At 43.8% G+C, this 20,542-nt stretch overlaps 1 protein-coding gene across 5 annotated transcripts in view; it reads left to right on the top strand.

The window, feature by feature from the left end:
• The window catches only part of CPNE1 (copine 1), a 186,927-nt gene that overhangs the window by 124,469 nt on the left and 41,916 nt on the right, over positions 1 to 20,542 (top strand). For all 5 annotated transcript variants that reach the window (XM_068263637.1, XM_068263639.1, XM_068263636.1 and 2 more), the window contains 5 exons: positions 13,919 to 14,047; positions 14,156 to 14,335; positions 16,752 to 16,826; positions 19,219 to 19,290; positions 19,919 to 20,002. In XM_068263637.1, the coding sequence (XP_068119738.1) occupies positions 13,919 to 14,047; positions 14,156 to 14,335; positions 16,752 to 16,826; positions 19,219 to 19,290; positions 19,919 to 20,002 (540 nt within the window). Of the gene's footprint in view, positions 1 to 13,918; positions 14,048 to 14,155; positions 14,336 to 16,751; positions 16,827 to 19,218; positions 19,291 to 19,918; positions 20,003 to 20,542 lie in introns of those variants that run through there.

Raw genomic sequence — 20,542 nt, 5'->3', positions numbered from 1 at the left:
CTCTCAGTTGTTCCCCTGGGACCCGTGCAGAGTATGATAAGTGGAGCGCACTCACCTGTCCGGCCATCACTCTTCCTCCCTGGATGAATGGTAATAACAGAGGCGCCAAATTAGGATAAAACAATTAAAAACTGTTTAAAAGGAGGGAAGGTTCGGTGGTAACTCCCTCAGGTATATAATGACCAGCCAATGAGTCATATATACATAAACAATAACATTTTATTATAAGCTCTCCAGGCATGCAACGCGTTTCACGGGTCAAAAGCCCGCGTCATCAGGCAATCAGTGTTGTAGATACACTAAGAAACAAAGACCTAAAAAAGAAAACAATATACCAATGGACGCTGGGTTCATGGATAATGGAGATAAAATACATCAAAAGAATTTTTTGTCAAGAAAGTCCATGATTGGTTGCGACCAGGACAAAGGTCTTAAAAAGATAGTATTCAACTTACAATACTGTTGCTGTGTCTCAGAAACAGTGTTATGCTATCTAATCAAACGGCAGATGAGCCAAGTTATATCTAAGTGAAACCACGAATCATCTATGAAAAATATACTGGTATGAGCACTTACAAATATACATGTACCTCCCCACATACTTCAACCTAAAAGTTGTTAAATATAGGGATCGCATACTCAAAATCGGTAATCTGTCCTGGGTGTGTGTATATGGTTGTAGGGGTAGGTAAAAATCACTTGCTATACGCATAAATCCCTAAAACTAATTTTTTATGCGAAAGCAAGTGTCATTATATACCTGACGGGGTTACCACTGAACCTTCCCTCCTTTTTAAACAGTTTTTACTTGTTTTATCCTAATTTGGCGCCTCTGTTATTACTATTCAGCCATTGATCTAGTCCACCCCTGGTGGAGGGGTGTATCTCCGTTTCCTGTCTACAGAGAGCGACTTCTTAATACCTGAGTGGGGCCAGGTCATAATACTCCCCACCTGCACATCCAGTGGTTGCCTTTGTGGTAACCCAGACTTGTGAGTATATTACTCGTAATCTTTATCATATCTCCTGTTGTCGTGACATACTACACTATATTGGGCTCTCGGTTTTCACTTTCTTGTATCCTTCCAAGCTACTCTTCCTCCCTGGGTTGTCCTCCAGTCTTCATCTCCTTGTTGCCCCTTCTCTGTGACCAGGCAGCAAGTAAGTACTCCCATGCCACCAGGTTACAGAGAAGAGCCGTGGGAGATGAAGACGGAAGGACACACAAGCAGCGTACCAGCCGAACAGGTGAGTGGTGAGGTTGATCAATTTTGTCCAGAATAAAGCCACATACACACTCTCAACAAAAGTATTTTACTATAAACACCTTTTACAAGCAACTACGATTACGCTACGTCTTGGCATGCAAGCAACTATTATACACACAGAATGACTTGACTAACCACTACAAATTTACATATTGTTACTCAACTGGTGAACAACTAATATGTTCTAGTTAGTAAGGCTCATACTCACGCTCAACAAAAGTCTTTTAAATGCACAATTATCAAACAACTTTTGTTGTTTAAACAAACCAAAAAAAGTTGTTTACTATTCAAACAACTGATAAAACGCAGCTTAAGTCAATCTGTTGGATTGACTTGAGCTGCATCTTATCAGTTGTTTGAACAATAGAAAACAACTTTTTTGGTTTGTTTCAACAACAAAAGTTGTTTGTTAATTGTGCATTTAAAAGGGAACCAGAGGTGAGAATAATATGGAGGCTGCCATATTTATTTCCTTTTAAGCAATACCAGTTGCCTGGCTGTCCTCCTGGTCCTCTGCCTCTAATACTTTCATTCCTAGACCCTGAACAAGCATGCAGCAGGTCAGGGGGTACTGACATTGGCAGCTGACAAGATTAGCTGCATGCTTGTTTCTGGTGTAATTCAGATTACTACTGCAGCCAAATGGATCAGCAGGACTGCCAGGCAACTAGTATTGTTTAAAGCAGTAGGATTAGCCATAATATGCCAGGAAAAACACATTTATAAGTAAATACTTGATCTACTTACAGAACACATGTATTGTACTGTCCACGGTTTGCTTTCAGTGATTTTTTTTTTTTTTATATAGTAAATGAGAATTCTGTTCCTGTTGGGGGGGCCATTTATTTTGCCCACAGTTTAGGCTAAATCCTTATGTCATTTCTGCCCTTTACTTTTTTTTCTTTTCTCCTCCAATCACGGAGTCAGGCCCCGTTCACATCACAAACGCGGATGGCCATGCGTGCGGAACGCGTGCAGACCGCAACGCGTACGAACGCACGCCATCCGCGTTTGTGTGCGTTGCGTGGCTGATCCCATCACTGAAAAGTGAATGGGACAGCCATGCGTTTTTACAAAAAAATGCGTGCAGCATGCGTTCCCGGACCGCACAGGTCCGGAACGCATGCAGTGTGAACATCAGACATTGCACTCTATGCAATGTCTGATGTTGTGCGTGTCGGCCACCTGCACGCGTTTCCAAAACGCGGCTTGAAACGCGTGCAGTGTGAACGGGGCCTCACCTCAGCCTTGCTTGTAAACACAAGTGAGCAGGGGGTCATGTTTCAGAGAAGCAGCTAGCAGGGAAATAAATGGAAGAGGAGGAATATACTGTATTATAGATAAAAAGAACCCCCAGCATGCAACTGTTCAGCACGGACTACTAAAGGGCCAGTGCTCCTTAAGTATGTGATAACTCCAAATCATAACAGCAGAAAAAGTTTTGAATGCAGGTTTAGCATCTTTATCGCTTAATACACTCAGACCAGTTGCTGTTGAAATTGAATTTATATGGTGACCATACCGCTTTAAAAGGAAATGAATATAGCAGCCTCCATATCACTCTCACCTCGGGTTCACTTTAATGCTAGGTACACACTACACAACTTTGTGTTGCATAGATGGTTCGATCATTTCCGACATGTCCGATCTTATTTTAGATTGTTTTTATGATTGATTTCTCATAGAAGTGAATAGAAACAAATAAGAAAAGATAACTGATCAATATCTGATTCAATTTTCGATTCTGACGGAAAATTGACCGAAAAAACACTGTGTATACCCAGCATCCTATTTAAATTACAATTGTGTCGCTCTGTTGGGCAATCGATCTCCAGTAAGTTTGAGCACAGTGATCTAATCTGCCAGAAACAATAGATTATGGGCACCTTTTTTAAAGGGACTCCGAGCACCTCTCATGGGCATGCCTTTAAAGAGACTCTGACCAGTACTGCAAAGTACTTAAAGATGCATACCATTCTGTAGCTTGTGCTCTCCTCTTCCACTTGATGCCTGAATCGCTGATCTACACCAAATAGTTTTCGTTCGATTTCAGCTTTAAAATTGTGGCTGCCTTCTTGGCTATGTTATAACTTCCGGGTCACCCCTGTCTTCTCAGTTAGAGAAGTGCATCAGTGAATGAAGCAGGAAGGGGAAGTGACACGCATGGCCATTGCAAGAGGCTCCTCCAGAGGGGTCATAGCATGACTTTGTTGGAAGTCGTCTGGCTTAAAGGCCTGTCCATGAGAGGTGCTCGGAGTCCCTTTAAAGCAAATCTGAAAATAAACTGAGATAAACAATTGTATGTATCCTCCTACTTCTAAATAGACTTTTTAAGAATCCCCCAGTTTTTCTATTTAAAGGAGAGGTCCATCCCCATAGAAACAGACAATTTGCTCTACTATAGCAGTCCTGCGTCTTTACGGTGCTCAGCCCCTGGAGTCAGTAAAAAAAAACCTCACTCCTCAGTTTATTGAAACCTCCGACTCCAGGTACCCAAAATTGCTTCAACTCCGACTCCTTGGTTTAATTTTTACAAAGGCTATGTATTTGATTAAAAAATTATCTGACTCCAACTCCTCAGTTTATTGAAACCACCTGCTCTGACTCCGACTCCACAGCCCTTCAAGGGACTGAGGCCAGATCCGTTTGAGAAATGCCTACTGTACAGTAAAATATAAGGGTTTGCTTTGAGCCTTAATAAAGTCCCTCTAAAGAAGTCCTCAATATTTATCAGTGTAACTTTTGAAATAATCCAGGGCAGGCTCCTGTACTGGTAAGATCTTTCAGACAGTGATTTCAGCATTATTTATTATTTTTATTGTATTTATAAAGTGCCAATATATTATGCAGCACTGGACAATACATAAGGATGCATACAATGGTGACAGGCAGAGAGGTAGCACACAGTTATACAACATGGGGGGGGGGGGGGGAGGAGGAGGAGAGACCCTGCCAAAGGCTTACAATCAAGAGGGGGGGGGGGGGGGTCACATAAGGTAGGTATGTGGTAAAGGTGCTCAGCTATGAAACTTAAAATGTGATAGGTGGTAGTGGTACCAGTATGATGTAAATGTTGTACAGGCCTTGGTATGGCAGGCGTCCCTGTGACTGCTCACAAAGGTTTGTTTACCAGCTTTGCTGTTTGACTTGGCTGGTTGACCACATGGGAAGGATCAATGCTTCACCACCTGATAAGACTTCTGTTTTCTCTTGGGGCGATGTTTGAGAAGTCCTGTAGGCCTGAGGCACACAGCAGTAGGAGTACTGGGATATTAGCATAGTAACGGGTAATTAGGCTAGCAACAGGTAATTCTTATTGCACGATTTCCTGCCAAAAGCTTTTGCCATTCAGTTGCCAGTGATGGAGCAGGGATTTGACTGCTGCTAGTGAGTCTATGGTAAAGGAAGTGCATTCAAGAAATTGAGCTGCACAGTGGTGTAGTGGTTAGCACTTTCACCTTGCAGCAATGGGTCCCAAGTTTGACTCACCAGGGCACTATCTGCACTATTATTTATATGTTCTCCCCATGTATCTATGGGTTTCCTCTGAGCACTGATGTTTGTTTCCTCCCACATCACAAAAACATACACAGAAGTTGATTGACTTCCCTTTAAATTGACCTTAGACTTCAATGGACATTTGACTATGGTAGGGATTAGATGGCAAGCTTCTCAGACAAGACAATATACTCTGTAAAGCACGGTGGAATATGTTGGCGCTATATAAATACTAATTAATAATAGAAAATTGCAGGGCTGTGGAGTCGGAGTTGGGCAATTGTGGGCACCCGGAGTTGGAGTCGGAGTCGTTGATTTCATAAACTGAGGAGTCGGCTGAATTTTGTACAAAATCCACATCCCTGTTAAGTATTAAACTAAGGAGTCGGAGTTGGAGCCAGTCAGAGCCATTTTGGGTTCCCGGAGTCGGAGTCGTGATTTCATGAACTGAGGAGTCTGAGTTGGAGTCGGAAGATTTTTGTACCTACTCCACAGCCCTGGAAAATTGTGTGTTGGTGGTCTGATATACTACCGAATGGAAACCTTTAGGTCAAACTAAACTTGTGCTGAAGACCAACTGATTAATATAAATTGATGTGAAAACTCTGGACCAGGGTTGGTCCATGAGATGCAAATAATAGTTGATGCAGTTGTGCACATCGTGTTGCGAGTTTGAAGATTGACACGTTTGTTCCCACCTCAGCTTTATATCGTTGGTCTGTTTTCAAACTGCCTATATTTGCATAAAGCTTTTGCATCTTTTTGACCGTGTTTTAGCCTGGTACAAACACCTACCGTAATTTTGATTGGCAAAATCACCTCAGTGTGGTATTAAAGGTTCCCAAACATCAGACGATGATGGGCAGATTCGACAAGAGACAGATCTCTCTCTGAATCTGATCGGGGAGAGATCTTTCAGTTACCCATACACCACACACCGATTCCCGATCGATTTCAGCTTGAAATTTCTCGGGAATTGTCCGAGTCAGCTGCCTGGCCGCTGTTCCCTAATGGATAAATGTGTGTGCATTTATGCATTACCTGTCCTGTTCATAGGTAAATGGATAAGCGCTCTACAAAGCTTGTGCTTCAAATAGCAGGTGAACACAAACCGCCCCCCCTTCGGGGAAAGACTCACCAGACTTCACGGCCTTCTGGGCCCGTTCTCGCATTCGGGGTATAGGCCACCCGACAGCCTCACTGGCAATCCTCTTTCAGGTGTCCCAGGTCTGTGTAGGCAAAAATAGGGGTCCACATAGCGTAAAAGCATACTATTCTATTAAAAATATATATATTTTTAAAAACAAGTAAAGTATATGCTCAAAGAATTACATACGCAGCCAGCCCCTCTGTTTACAGCTTACCGCTAATATAGCGGGTTTAGGGGATGCAGGGATCGATCTGCACTCAGCCGGTGACAAGGCGCACGCCTCTGTCATCTAGCATACTCAAACTATAGCTGCTTGCTAGTCGGTAACAAAAAATAGTGAAGAGTCTCTCGCACAAACAATCCTGCCGCGTCCGGCCGGCGTTGTGCGCAATGACGTCACTCTGTGGCTCCGCCCAATGTTTCGATGCCTACTCTCATGAAAAGATGTGCCAGCGTGTGTCTTGAGGCCCGGCACAAGTGGAAACGAGCCCTAAAGCTCCACTGTGAAAGTTCTGCTGTGAAGTGAAAGATGAGAAGCCGCATGCAGCACGTTGGCAAGAGGCAAAGATGTAGGCGAGCCAACACTCTGAAGGTGGTAGTGTCAGGAAAGATGGAGAGCAGCATATTGGCAAGGTTTCGGAAAGATGAAGAGCAGCATGCATCGCATTGGCAAGAGGCAGTGACCCAGGCGAGCCAACACTCTGAAGGTGGGAGTGTTGGAAAGATGGAGAGCAGCATATTGGCAAGAGGCTGCGACCTAGCTGAGCTAACACTCTGAAGGTGGGAGGTTTCGGAAATATGAAGAGCAGCATGCATCGCAGTGACCCAGGCGAGCCAACACTCTGAAGGTGGGCGTGTCGGAAAGATGGAGAGCAGCGTGCAGTGCTTTGGCAAGAGGCAGTGACCTAGGCAAGCTGACACTCTCTGCCAGCGCAAACCGACAGGCAGGCTCAGTTTCGCACTCGCACACACATCCCTGTTCAGGGCTCTCATCACTTCTTCTGCTTATTATAAAGCATCCCCTCTTATTAGAGTGGCAGCAGCAGCTATGCAGCCATCATACCTGAAACTAATACGGATTGTTCTAGCAATGATTGTTAATCGTCTGTGCAGGCCTGTAGTTGTGCTTTCTCCATTCTGTGGGCGATTACCTCCTTGTGCTTTGCTCTTGTGAAGCAAGTATGCATCTCGCCCACCGAACCGGTAGAACAGGTTTAGATGACTGAAGACAGGTGAACAGTAGCTTACCAACAGGCTCAGACTGCGAGCTCAATGACATTTCTTGCACAAAATTACTACCCTTACAGTAGTATAATATAGCTGGTGCTTTACTACAGTGCCAGAGGGCAGATGACTGACTGTATTCCAAGCACAGTGCAGCCTTTATGAAGCAGAAGGCATCTACAGTTCTCACCTCCATATGCATGAGAATTAAAGCAAACTTGAAGTGAAAATAAACTTATGAGATAATGAATTGTATGTGTAGTACAGCTAAGAAATAGAACATTAGTAGCAAAGGAAAGGGCCTTATATTGGTTTCCAGTAAAGGAAGAGTAAAACAAAACCCTTGTTATCTATGCAAAAGAGCTTATCTGAGCTATTCAACCCACCATAACAGTCCTGTTTTCTGAAGCACTTAAAAAGACTGAAGCGAAGATAAATTCTATTTTTTAACTTGTATTCCTGTCCATCACCATAACAGCTGCTAAACCGTCGCTATCCTGTGGCAAAACGAGGGGTCTATACCCCCCAAATCTCCTCCATGGTGCCTGGAGAGCACTTCCTGAATGAGGCAGAGCTAATGGCTGTAACTCTGCCTATCAGCGCGTCAATCCCGGCTGATCGCTGCCTCTCCCCGCTCCTCTCAATCTTCCTTCACAGAGAGGGGTGGGAGAGGCGGAGATCCGCACGGCGATTGGCGCACATGGAGGCAGAGCTGCAGCTGAAAGTTGCCTCCAGGAGCAGCAAAATCCATGACCAAGAAAGTCATGGATTTTGCTGGGGGAATTGGGGGTATTAACCCCTCGTTTTGCTGCGTGATAGCAGCAGTTTAGCAGCTGTTCTACTCAGTGACAGGAATACAAGTTAAAAAATAGAATTTATCCTCGCTTCAGAGTCTCTTTAAAGGACAACTGTAACGAGTGTGATATATTTATTTGCTTTTAAACAATACCAGTTGCCTGGGTATCCTGCTCATCCTCTGCTTCTAATACTTTTAGCCACAGACCCTGAACAAGCATGCTTCTGACATTGTCAGATCTGACAGCATTATCTGCATTCTTTCTGGTGTGATTCAGACACGACTGCAGCCAAATAGATCAACAGGTCTGCCAGGCCACTGGTATTGTTTTTAAAAAGGAAATAAATATAGCAGCCTCCATGTCTCATTTATTACAGTTGTCCTCTAATCCGCTAAGAAACTGTGAGACAGCTGGAGATAAGGTTTTACTGCAGGAAAGTTCAGAGTGCTTATTTCTTCTGTTTTAGAGCTTAAAAGAAAGGGTGTGGTTTTAAAACAGCAACTGTGACAGAATGATGCAATGTTATAAAAAAGCCATTTAACTGAAAATAGAAATGAGACTCTTTTCTTTGCTACTAATGTTCTGTTCATTATCCGTACTACACATACAATTCATTATATCAAACTAGCCGACCCGCAGGGTAGCATATGCCGCATAAGGGGGTAGCGGGCAGGAAGGGCGTATTGGGCACAGCGGCAGGGAGGGGGGGTCAGACCGTAACGAATCCCGATCGGACATGTGGAATTTAATGAGATCGTAAATAGAATTGTAATCAAATCGCACAAAGAATCGTATCGTGTAGATGAGGCCTAAGGTTTGGGTAATTTTTCAATTTAGGAATTTCATATCGTAAAGACAGACGTTTTTGAGGATTGGTGATTGATTTAATAATTTGGACTGTCATGGATTGACTTAACTAGTTCTGAGACCACAACTGCTAATTTATTAACCAAGTAATATGGCCACTATGTTTTACTTTCACCCTGGCAAGGGCTGCAGTCCTGGACTGGCTTTTTTTTTTTTTTTTTTTTTTCTTTTTGTATTGGTCTACTGTTTTTTGGTAACAGTTTGCTGGATCACCAAGGTGGGATTTTTTTCCTAGAGATCTTTGGAGTTAACCTCTCTGTAAATCAAATTCTGTGGTATTGTGTTTTACAGGGTGTATAGAACCATAACCTAAAGGGAACCTGAAGAAGAATATGGAGGGTGCCATATTTCTTTCCTTTTAAACAATGCTAATTGCCTGGCAGCCCTGCTGTTTTTTCTTTGGGTGCAGTAGTAGCTGAAACAAGCATGCAGCTAATCTTGTCAGATTTTTGTCAGAAACATCTGATCTGCTGCATGCTTGTTCAGGGTCTGTGGCCTCAAGTATTAGAGGCAGAGGATCAGCAGAACTGCCAGGCAACTCGTATTGTTTAATATGTCAGCCTCCATATCCCTCTCGCTTCAGGTTTCTTTTAACACACACACGCACACGCACACGCACACGCACACGCACACGCACACGCACACGCACACGCACACGCACACACGCACACGCACGCTTGTGCATGCGCAGTTTAAGTAGATGATTTGAGCTGCATGAACAGTGAAGGCCTGCGGAAACGACATTGTATTCCAGTAATACCCCATTCATCGGAACATCTCATTGCAGAGTTGTTCTAAAGGTGCCCACTATTGATTGAATCTTACCATTTCTATGTAAAGGTGGCCACTAATGATACAATTCGGCAACCAATCGTTTACAAACGATTATTCGCATGACCTATCAGAAATGATGATTTGGGCCCACTAACGGACAAAAAAAATATCTTAACCAGTCTGATCAAATTGATGGAATTGATCAGTAAATTGGATTTTTGTTTGTGGTTCCAAACAATCATTTCCAATCGGTCATACGAATAATGGTTTGTAAATAATTGTTCGCCAAATTGTATCATTAGTGGCCACTTTAATACACTGTGTAAAGTATCCAATCAATATATTCACTCAGATTACCCATCTAATACATAGATTTGGTAAGGTTGGATCAAAAGTGCCCACACTGTACGATCTAATTGTACAGAAAACTACGCAGTGTGTGGTGTAAAACGAATCCATGGTCGATTGGAACAGAACATTTTATACGAAAGTTGGGATTTATGATCTTATCTGAAGAGAGAAAATGGCCTCCTAATCGCCCCATTTATGGGAACAACTGATAATTGCCTGCCGATTACTTATGATCGTAAAAAGTGCGTCGAAAGATCACTTTTGAAGATGGTTGTACCGTTAATGGGCACCATGATGTTAGGTACACACCATACAATTTTCTGTTAGATTTACCTGCCAGATTTTTTTTCCCAACCTGTTGGAAAAAAAAATTATCTGGCCGGTAAATCGAACATAAAATTGTATGGTGTGTACCTAGCATAAGACTGCCACATGTGCTATAAGCAATTAACCATTTCCACACCACCTTGTGGCACTTGCATTCCACTCCTCTCACAAGCACTGCTGTGCATTCATTCACACTCTGGCATCTGAAATAACATTTTCTTTGCCCTTTGCAAACTGTAATTGTACTTTCAGCATGTGGGAAATGCAGTGACATATTGACACTGCTTAATGCATGACAAATCCTCCTTTTGTAAAAGGCCACGCCCTGTCCTGTCAGACTTTTCCCACTAAGCTTTGTGAGGGACCATGTCTCTCTCATCATGGAGGGGTATGCCTGACAGTGAGTCATGGTGAGAGAATGTGCTGGAGGTAGGGGATTGGCTCAATCTGCAGACAGTTCTGTAGCAAGCAGTACAGTCATTCAGATAGCAAGGAAATGGCAGAGCTGGATGAATGACACTATCTGTATGGCTCTCTGACAAATCCTCCTGTCCTAGTTTTGTTAGGTCTGATTAACATCTCTAGTTAAAGTGGACCTGAACTCAGAACTTCCTCTCTGCTCTAAAAGATAAGTAACAGCATGATAACCTTTTAAAGAAAAACATTTCTTTGTTACAGCTGATACAAATGCAGCAGTAAATCTTTAGTGTCTGCTTCCTGCTTTTCATAGAAGCAGACAAATATTGTTAACATCACTAGCTCTTTGCCACGGCAGGCGGCTGGCACAGCTGAGGGAACAAATTACAATTTGTACCTAGTCACAGATAAGGGGGAATTAGGCTAAAATACATACAGAGTGCATTTCTCTCGGTTTTCCTTCTGATTGTTCCCCTTTCTCTAAGAGAAAAGTAACTCCTATCCTGTCATGTTTAAAATTTATTATAATTTTTTTCAGAAACTTTTATTGAATTTTCCAGAAACATGGCTAAAATACCAAGTAAAACCCACGCAGGGGCTGTAGCAATAATAAACAAATACTTACAGTGTAAGGGCACTATGTCCTCACAACTAAAACACAAAAATGCAGAATAACAAGATGATCTCGGGTCCCTTCAGAGAGCATATAGATTACAACTTATGAATGGGTGTTATTGCAGTAATGGCAGCAGAAGTTCACTCGAGGGACTGGCACTTTACAAAGTTGAAAGAGCAGAATTTGCCACACTCCACAGGAATTCCACAAAGGGATCCACCATACCAGGACACAAACGGCGCATTTTGTGCCCTTCATTGAGCACTTCCGTGAGTTAAGCCTTGTATGAGGAATGTCACCAGAGAGGGATTGCCTTGTATGAGGAATGTCACCAGAGAGGGATTGCCTTGTATGAGGAATGTCACCAGAGAGGGATTGCCTTGTATGAGGAATGTCACCAGAGAGGGATTGCCTTGTATGAGGAATGTCACCAGAGAGGGATTGCCTTGTATGAGGAATGTCACCAGAGAGGGATGGGGACTCAATGGTGTGTGGCTGCCTCCAGGCTAGTGACACACTTTTTTTTTTTTTTTTTTTTCGCTATGGGGGGGGGGGGGGGGGGGGAGTGGGGCACGAGGAGTGTTCCAGAGTGGCCGGAGTGAGTGTGGAGAACAATGTCCTGGGCTGAGTCAATCCACCCAGTGGATTCCAAATTGAGGGGGGGGGGGGGGGAATTAGGAGACCTTTTGTACACACCTTTAACTTAAAGGAACTCTGAGCACCTCTCATGGGCATGCCTTTAAGACTCCGACCAGTACTTAACGATGCATACCTTTCTGTAGCCTGTAGCTTGTGCTCTCCTCTTTCTTTGATGCCTAAATCGCCGTTCTACGCCAAATAGTTTTTGTTCGATTTCAATTTAACCACTTCAGTCTATCTGGACGGATATATCCGGATATATCCGTCCAGATAGACTGTGCTGCTGCCGCTGCCTAATCAGTGAATGGGAATATAATTCCCATTCACCGATCTACGGTAAGTCCCCCCGCAGAAAAACCGACTGTCTCTAATCAGAGACCGCTGTATTGCTGCAAAAAAATTACAATTAAAAAAAAACAGTTACCTAAGGGTCTGAACTTTTTTAAATATACATGTCAAGAGTATCTTATTATATTTTTTAAGATTATAAGCTTGTAAATGGTGATGGACCCAAATTGAAAAAATGCACCTTTATTTCTAAATAAAATATCAGCTCCATAAATTGTGATGGGGACATAATTTAAATGGTGTAATAACCGGGACAAATGGGCAAATAAAATACATGAAATGTAATTACGGTAGCATGTATTAATTGTAAACTATAATGGCCAAAAACTGAGAAATGATTTTTTTTTTCCCCATTTCTTTCTTAATCGTCCTGTTAAAATGGATTTATAAAAAAATATTTCTTAGCAAAATGTACTACCCAAAGAGCCTAATTAGTGGCGGAAAAAAACAGATATAGATCAATTAATTGTGATAAGTAGCGATAAAGTTATTGGCGAATGAATGGGAGGTGAACGTTGCTTTGATGCATAAGATTTTCGACACTGTAGGCTGAAGTGGTTAAAAATCGTGTCTGCCATCTTGGCTATGTTATAACTTCCGGGTCACCCCTGTTTTCTCTGTTAGAAAATTGCATCACTGAATGAAGCAGGAAGAGGAAGTGACACGCATGTCCATTACAAGAGGCTCCACCAGAGGGGTCATAGCACAACTTTGTTGGAAGTCTTCTGGCTTAGACATGCCCATGAGAGGTGCTCAGAGTCAAGTTAATGTGTGTACAACAGGTCTCCTAATCCCCCCCCCCCCCCCCCTCAATTTGGAATCCAGGACATTGTTCTGGGCACCACTTCCAATCCGTTAAAGCGCAGAGAAAGCAAGCACTCGTTCATTAACACTTGAACTGTATAGGTGCAGCTCCAAACTCGCACCTGCATGCTTCGCACCCCCAGATCAGGGGTACTTTAACCATCCTGGCGGTATGGACGAGCTCAGCTCGTCCATTACCGCCGGAGGCTGCCGCTTAGGCCCTGCTGGGCCAATTTTCTTCAAATAAAAAGCAGCACACGCAGCCGGCACTTTGCCAGCCGTGTGTGCTACCTGATCGCCGCCGCAGCACGACGATCCGCCGCGTGCAGCGGCGAAAGAGGGTCTCCCCAGCCGCTGGAGCCCAGCGCAGCCGGAACAAATAGTTCCGGCCAGCGCTAAGGGCTGGATCGGAGGCGGCTGACGTCAGGACGTCGGCTGATGTCCATGACGTCACTCAGCTCGTCGCCATGGCGACGAGGCAAGCAAAACAAGGAAGGCTGCTCATTGCAGTCTTCCTTGTTAATTCTGATCGCCGGAGGCGATCGGAATTACGCTTCAGGAGCGCCCTCTAGTGTGCTTTCATGCAGCCAACTTTCAGTTGGCTGCATGTAATAGTTTTTTTTTATTTAAAAAAACCCTCCCGCAGCCGCCCTGGCGATCTTAATAGAACGCCAGGGTGGTTAAAAGGATTCAGAACAGGTTGTTGCAAATAAACGATTTGCTTGCTGGTGGTAGAACTGCATACGGTATTTCATTTTTCCAGTTGTTGCCAGCATGTCTTGATCATTTTGTCTTCTGTGATTTAATAAAACTGCCTGTGCTGTTTGCTGTCTTGCAGATGGCTCATTGTGTGACAAAAGTCCAGCTATCCATCTCCTGCACAGACCTTCTGGATAAGGACATCGGATCCAAGTCTGACCCATTATGTGTGGTTCTGCAGAGCATTGGGGATGGAAAGTGGTCAGAGGTAATGGAACTCATTTGTGTTGAGTACAATTAGTCAGGGCATTTTTTTTAATTTCCTTTGCCTGTGTTAAATGATTAATCACACTTTATGCTCTGTTTTTCATGCTAGATTTCCAGGACAGAGAAGATCAAGAACTGCCAGAGCCCGGAGTTCTGCACCAAGCCAGTGGTTGATTATTACTTTGAGAAAGTGCAGAGTATTAAGTTTGGGATCTATGACATTGACAACAAGTCTGTGGATCTGAATGATGATGACTATCTGGGAGGGTATGAGTGCACGCTAGGCCAGGTACGGTGTGTTTTGTCTGTTGTACACTCTGGACACCGCCAAACCAGAAGCCGTTCCCCAGACAGAATTACATAACAACCACCACCACCGAACAACAGATTTCCTCCCAATCTAGACAGCCACCATGCAGACTCCATCCCCGTGAATACGATAGTCCAGCAGAGAAGGCAGCCGCAGCGGGGGAGAATAACAGCACCAGATGACTCACATTCACCTATTGCGATCCAAACAATAGAGGTCCCATCATCCGGAGCCCATCTGTCTCCTCTAGAGTGCTGCTGCTCTGTTACTACTACTATTACTACTTCCTACTTCCTGTCTGATCTGAGAATCAGGAAGTTCAGAGCGAGCGGCTGCACTGTAGAAGAGACAGATGGGTTTCAGATGACGGGATCTCTATCGCTTGGATCATGGATAGGTTAGTGAGCGTTTGCCATCTGCTGCTATCCTTGCTGCAGCTGTGGTTCTCTATGGGAAGGGAGGGAGGGAGGAGCGGCAGAGTGCACAGTAGCAGGAGGGGGACCTAGGATGAGAGCCTGGCTCTGAAGACAATCAGCAGCGCACGGCCTCATTTGACAAGACAAGACAAATAACATTTATATTGCGCTTTTTTCCTGGCGGACTAAAAGCGCCAGAGCTGCAGCCACTAGGACGCGCCCTATAGGCAGTAGTAGCGTTAGAGAGACTTGCCTAAGGTCTCCTACTGAATAGGTGCTGGCTTACTGAACAAGCAGAGCCGAGATTTGAACCCTGGTATCCTGTGTCAGAGGCAGAGCCTTTAAAGGGACTCCGAACAGCCTTTAAGCATACCCACAACTAATTACATCCTCACACCTACCAGCATGATGTTTGTAATTATATCCCCCTGGGTTCCTTATATTTCATTGCATTGTGCTGAAGCGAGCTGCCGACTTTGGAGAAAAGTCGTCCTGTGTAATACAATGTAACTATGGAAAGATGCATATCATTTTGAAGCTCTCTTTCTCCTCTTTTCAATGATAAACTGCCACCCTACGCCTTTTAGTTTTTACTATTTTCGCGATCGAAATTGCCGTGGCTGCGATTTCGATCGCGAAAATAGCGAAAACTAAAAGGCATAGGGCGGCGGTTTATATATAATTGGAAAGAGGAGAAAGAGAGCTTTAAAATGATATGCATCTTTCCATAGTTACTGCACTGCTCAGAGTCCATTTAACCATTATACCATCCAACCACCGCTGACAGGATGGCGAGGGCTGGTTTATGTGCTGATGGGGCCCCTTTGACTCTGAATTGGGCCCCAAGCGACTGCTTTTGTTGCCTGGTCGGGAATCCGGCCCTGGGCAGTAGCTGTGTCATAGAGACTTCCCCCAAGAACTCCTTACTGAAATAGGAAGAATGAGTCAGGGCTCGTTTCCACTATCGCGAATCTGCATGCGTCCAACGCATGCAGATCCGCACATGTAATACAAGTGGATGGGCCTGTTTCCACTGTAGCGTTGTTGAGGTGCGTTTTTTTTCAGCGTGAAAAAAACGCACAAAAGAGCCAACGATTTCGCCTGCGTCGGGAATCCGTGCGAATCGCCGCTAATGTATTTAATAGTAAAAACGCATGCGTTTGTTACATACGTTTTTACCCGCGATTTCGCGTGCGATTTCGCACCTTTTTCAATTTTATTTAGCCCTGGCAGTGTCATGGTTAATTTCGCATGGCACCCTGCCATGCGAAATCGCGGGTAAAAACGCATGTGGAAACGCATCCGCATGCGTTTTTACAAGCGTCGGAATGCGGCCGAAATCGCGTCGCAACAGTGGGAACGAGCCCTCAAGTACAACTGCATTTAAATTTTTCTTTCTTTACCCCCTTTTTAATTGCTCCTCCCTCCTCTACTGAACACAAGGATGGCCTGAACCACTACCCCACCCACCATGCTCACAGAATTCCCCCAAAGCTGTAGCCATGACATGTATGTTTCCCATACAGGAGGCACAGGCATGAATCACAAACTACAGCTTATTCTTTATTCTTGTAAGAAAACCCTGTATTTCAAACTTCATTCATCAATGGCTATTTCAGCTCTTACTCTAGATTTCTTTACTACTCTCTTCCACCCCCCCCCCCCACACACACACACACACATATGTTCTGTGTGTGTTTTGACCTGTGCAGTAAAGAAAATGTGTGGAATTTAACTGCTTGGTTTATAACTGGCAAGGCATGTGCTCATAGGAGAGGCGCTGTACTGGACAGTTACAGCCTTACAAGCAAACACAATGAAACCAATAAAAGCTATTCCAGTCTATAATTTAAAAACATCTGGTTAAAGGACCCCGTGCTTTGCGCAGACAATGCATGTACTTGTGGTGTTACATGCAATACCTTGTTTGTTTCGTTTTTTTTTTTACACCGTATTTTTTTTCTTAATCCTGACTATAGATTGTGTCCAATCGTAAGCTGAAAGGAACGCTGGAGCTGAAGAAAGGAAAACCTGCCGGAAAAGGAACCATTACTGTGAGTTTATGGGTGACAATCTAGCCGATTTTCCCCTCTGCCACCCCCCCCCCCCCCATAGGCTGTACCCCTGGTAGGCTCAGGGGTGATCCGCTGTCATAGGCTGAAGCCTATGACAGCCGATTACAGTGATTGGCTGGCGGGGGGAGGGAGGGACTCCAATAAAGAGAAAAAAATGAAGCAAATTTATTAGGAAATAAAACTAATATTGACAAAAAAATAAACATTGGGGGAGCGATCAGACCCCACCAACAGAGAGCTTTGTTGGTGGGGAGAAAAGGGGGCGGGGGGGGAGAATCACTTGTGTGCTGAGTTGTATGGCCCTGCAGCAAGGCCTTAAAGCTGCAGTGGCCCATTTTGTAAAAAATGGCCTGGGCTTTAGGGGGGGGGGGGTTTAGGCCCGTGGTCCTTAAGTGGTTAAGCAATGTTTCACAACACCTTCTCTTCCCCCCCCCCCCCCCCACCTGCGTCGACTGTTCATTTTTTTAATGACCAACGCCTTGTTGGAATCAATTGGGGAGGATTGTTCCAAACCTGATTGACCTTCATGGGTTTTGCCACAGTTATGTAAAGTACCGTTTACATGATCGTTTTTTGATGGCAGCGCAAACAATGCTTGCAGATAAGGCCAGATGGATTGGTGGAACAATCGTTGGTGGGGATCCCTGATCCATCTGGCTATAATCTGCCCTTGGGTACTTAGTTTTATGGGGAAGAAAGATTTCATCTGAGGGATGTCTTCCAGATCACAGTATGTACCAACAGGGCAGGGGGATAATGAAGGAAATGCGCAGAGGTAGGGTACCTATACACTAATTGCCACCCGAAGTGGTCAAAAGACCAATTTCTCTCAGATCAGAATTTGAACTGAGGAGGATCGACTTCCACACACTTAAAACGGATATTTAATAGATTTCAGCATCGAATCTATTGAACCATATTGCAGTGTAATGCTATGGTGTTGTCAAACTGCCACAGCTCCCACCCCTGTTGCAGCAAGACCCTCCTTCTGTTAAAATCCATCATTTAGATTAATTTTGTCCAAAAATTGATCGAAATTACGAGTGGGTGGTCATGATGCGGCATTGATCTGACAGATTCGATCACAGAGACTGAATCTACAAGAATCATTAAGTATATTGGCACCTTTAAATAATTTACAGGGAGTCTGAAGTGAGTATTAAAATAACACCTAAGGAGAGGGAAGGCTCTGGGTCCTATAGAGCCTTCCTGTCCTCCTGCCGGTCTCCCTTTCCAACCCCTCTCTCTATGCAGCAAACATCCTGTTTTTTTTTTTTTGTTTTTGTTTTTTTTTTTTTTTTGTTTCTCATCATCTGACTACTTGACCTCAACGCAGTGATGCTCCATGACACGCTCTTTCCAGTAAGGCAGGGGGACACTTATTTGATTGTGTACGTTTTGACACACATGGCAGAATGCACACTGTCACATTGGCTATTGTAGCAGATGGGCCACTCAAATTGCACACTGTTCTCATTCTGCATGTGCATTCTTTCCAATGATTTGTAATCGGGCAGCTTTTTGCTTTTTCCCCACATGGTGTGTGATTTTAATGCAATCCAAAAATCACAAATGATTGCAGAGCGTTGCAACCCCGGAACATGTTTGCAAAATTTCAACGAAAAAGCGTGCGTCATACCTAATCCAGCTGCACTGTGTGCCCATTCTGTGATCTGGTAGATATCGCATAAACCAAATCTCCCAGTGTAAAGGTTCGTATACACGTCCGATAAAGATCGTTCGTTACGAACGATTCGTGACGTTTACACGATATTCAAATTAGACTGAAAAGATCGTTCGTAATGAACGATTGTGTACACACGTGAACGATATAAGTATAAAGTACTGAACGACGAACGATAAAAAAATGCGTGCGCAAACGGAAGTGACGTTATGACAGGCAATAAGAACATGCGTTATCGGACGATCTTTGTACACACTGCAACGATTGAACGATTATCTTTCGAAAAAATCCGCCGGGTTGGATCGGTCCGATTGAACGATAACGATCGTTATCGTTCACAAAAACGATCGTTCACACTTTTTGAACGCACGATTATCGTTCCGATTGTCGTTATCGTTCGTTTTTGAACGATCGTTATCGTACGTGTGTACTCAGCTTAAGGCCAGCAGTAAAATGTCTGATTCTGGATGATGAGTAGGTGTGGTTAATGAGATGCAAATTGTTAAGTTTTGCGGAAACCCTTTCAAGTTGAAAATGACTAGTCAAATAGCTCCTAAATGCACACAGGGCGGGGTTCTCTGTGTTTTTCTTCTCTCCTGTGGAGTAGTTTAGGTCCTCTTTAAGTGACACAAATTAATGTGTATGACATGTTTTAGAGGTTTTCAAACCTTTTTTTTTTTTTTTCAGATTGTGGCAGAGGAAATTAAGGATACCCGTGTTGTGAATCTGGAGATGGAAGCCAGGAACCTAGACAAGAAGGTATTATAATAACATGGGTGAAAAATAAGCTGCATATTGAGCATACTATAAGTGTTTTCTGTTCCCTCCCTTACTATCTGCCCACATTGAAATAACATGTTAGAATAGCATGACTATGCAAACAGTGTAATATCCATCCAACGGGACAATCACAAAATTCTGCTGATGCATGATTTGGAGCTTGGGCAGACAGACTTCTGTAGACTGCCCCCAGGAACGTGCTGCTAAATGTACGCCGCTTTCTCCCACCTGTCACTGGCCACACCCCCTCTGTTGGTATTTGTTAGAGGGGCTGATTGGCAGCTCAGCCACACTCCCTCCCACATACTGTTTGGGAGCGGTGGTGAATGGTTGACTACAAGGCCTCTCCCAGAATGCTTTGATTTTCCACCTGAGGGGGGGGGGGGGGGATTCTCCTAATGGATTTTACAGAACTTAGAATTCATGTAAGAAAAAAATTTCTAACATTTCAATATGGGAGTATGGGTGTGAAAAATAGTTGGAATGTATGAGCATGTTTATAACCTTTATAGCGAGCTGCACTGCTCCACATTGTTGTATATTCAAATTTGGTAAACGGTTAGTTATTTGTATTTATTTATATTTTTTTTCTTCACTCCCCCTGCAGGATTTATTTGGAAAATCTGATCCATTCCTCGAGCTGTACAGACAAGGAGATGACGGGTCCTGGCAGTTGGCATACAGATCAGAGGTAGAGTACAACTGGCAGATGATGGAGATTATACTATGGTCACACCAGTGTTGCGTGCAGAAGTGTAAGGAGCACTCATGACCAGTAAAGGTGCCCATACATCTAGCAATGTATGGGTGTAAATCTTGTTGGGCATGCTTGCTGCGGCACCAGTTTTTTGATGGTCAATTGGCTGCAAAATTGCCAGATGCATGGCCACCTTAAAGCAGCCCATACACTCAGCCGATTTTCTGGCCGACCGATCGATCGCGGTCGATCGATCGATCGATCGCAAATCGGTTGGCCAATCGACCGATCGACGGCCGATTTCGATCGATTTCGATGGATTTCCATCGAACTTGCAGGGTGGAAAATTTAGGTCGATCTGATGAGATTGCTTATCAGTTTGCATTGGCCTTAATGGAAATCTGATGGCAAAAAAATGCCATCAGATCGAATTTCAACAGATTTCAAACTGAAATCTATTGGAATTCTATTCTGGTAAAAAATGTTCTAAAAACGCATCAGATAGATCATCAGATGCATTTCTTATCTGTCTGC

Source organism: Hyperolius riggenbachi, chromosome 12 (assembly GCF_040937935.1).
Source record: "Hyperolius riggenbachi isolate aHypRig1 chromosome 12, aHypRig1.pri, whole genome shotgun sequence".
In the NCBI taxonomy this organism is placed as follows: Eukaryota; Metazoa; Chordata; class Amphibia; order Anura; family Hyperoliidae; genus Hyperolius; species Hyperolius riggenbachi.
This window is presented reverse-complemented; position numbering and strand designations above follow the sequence as displayed.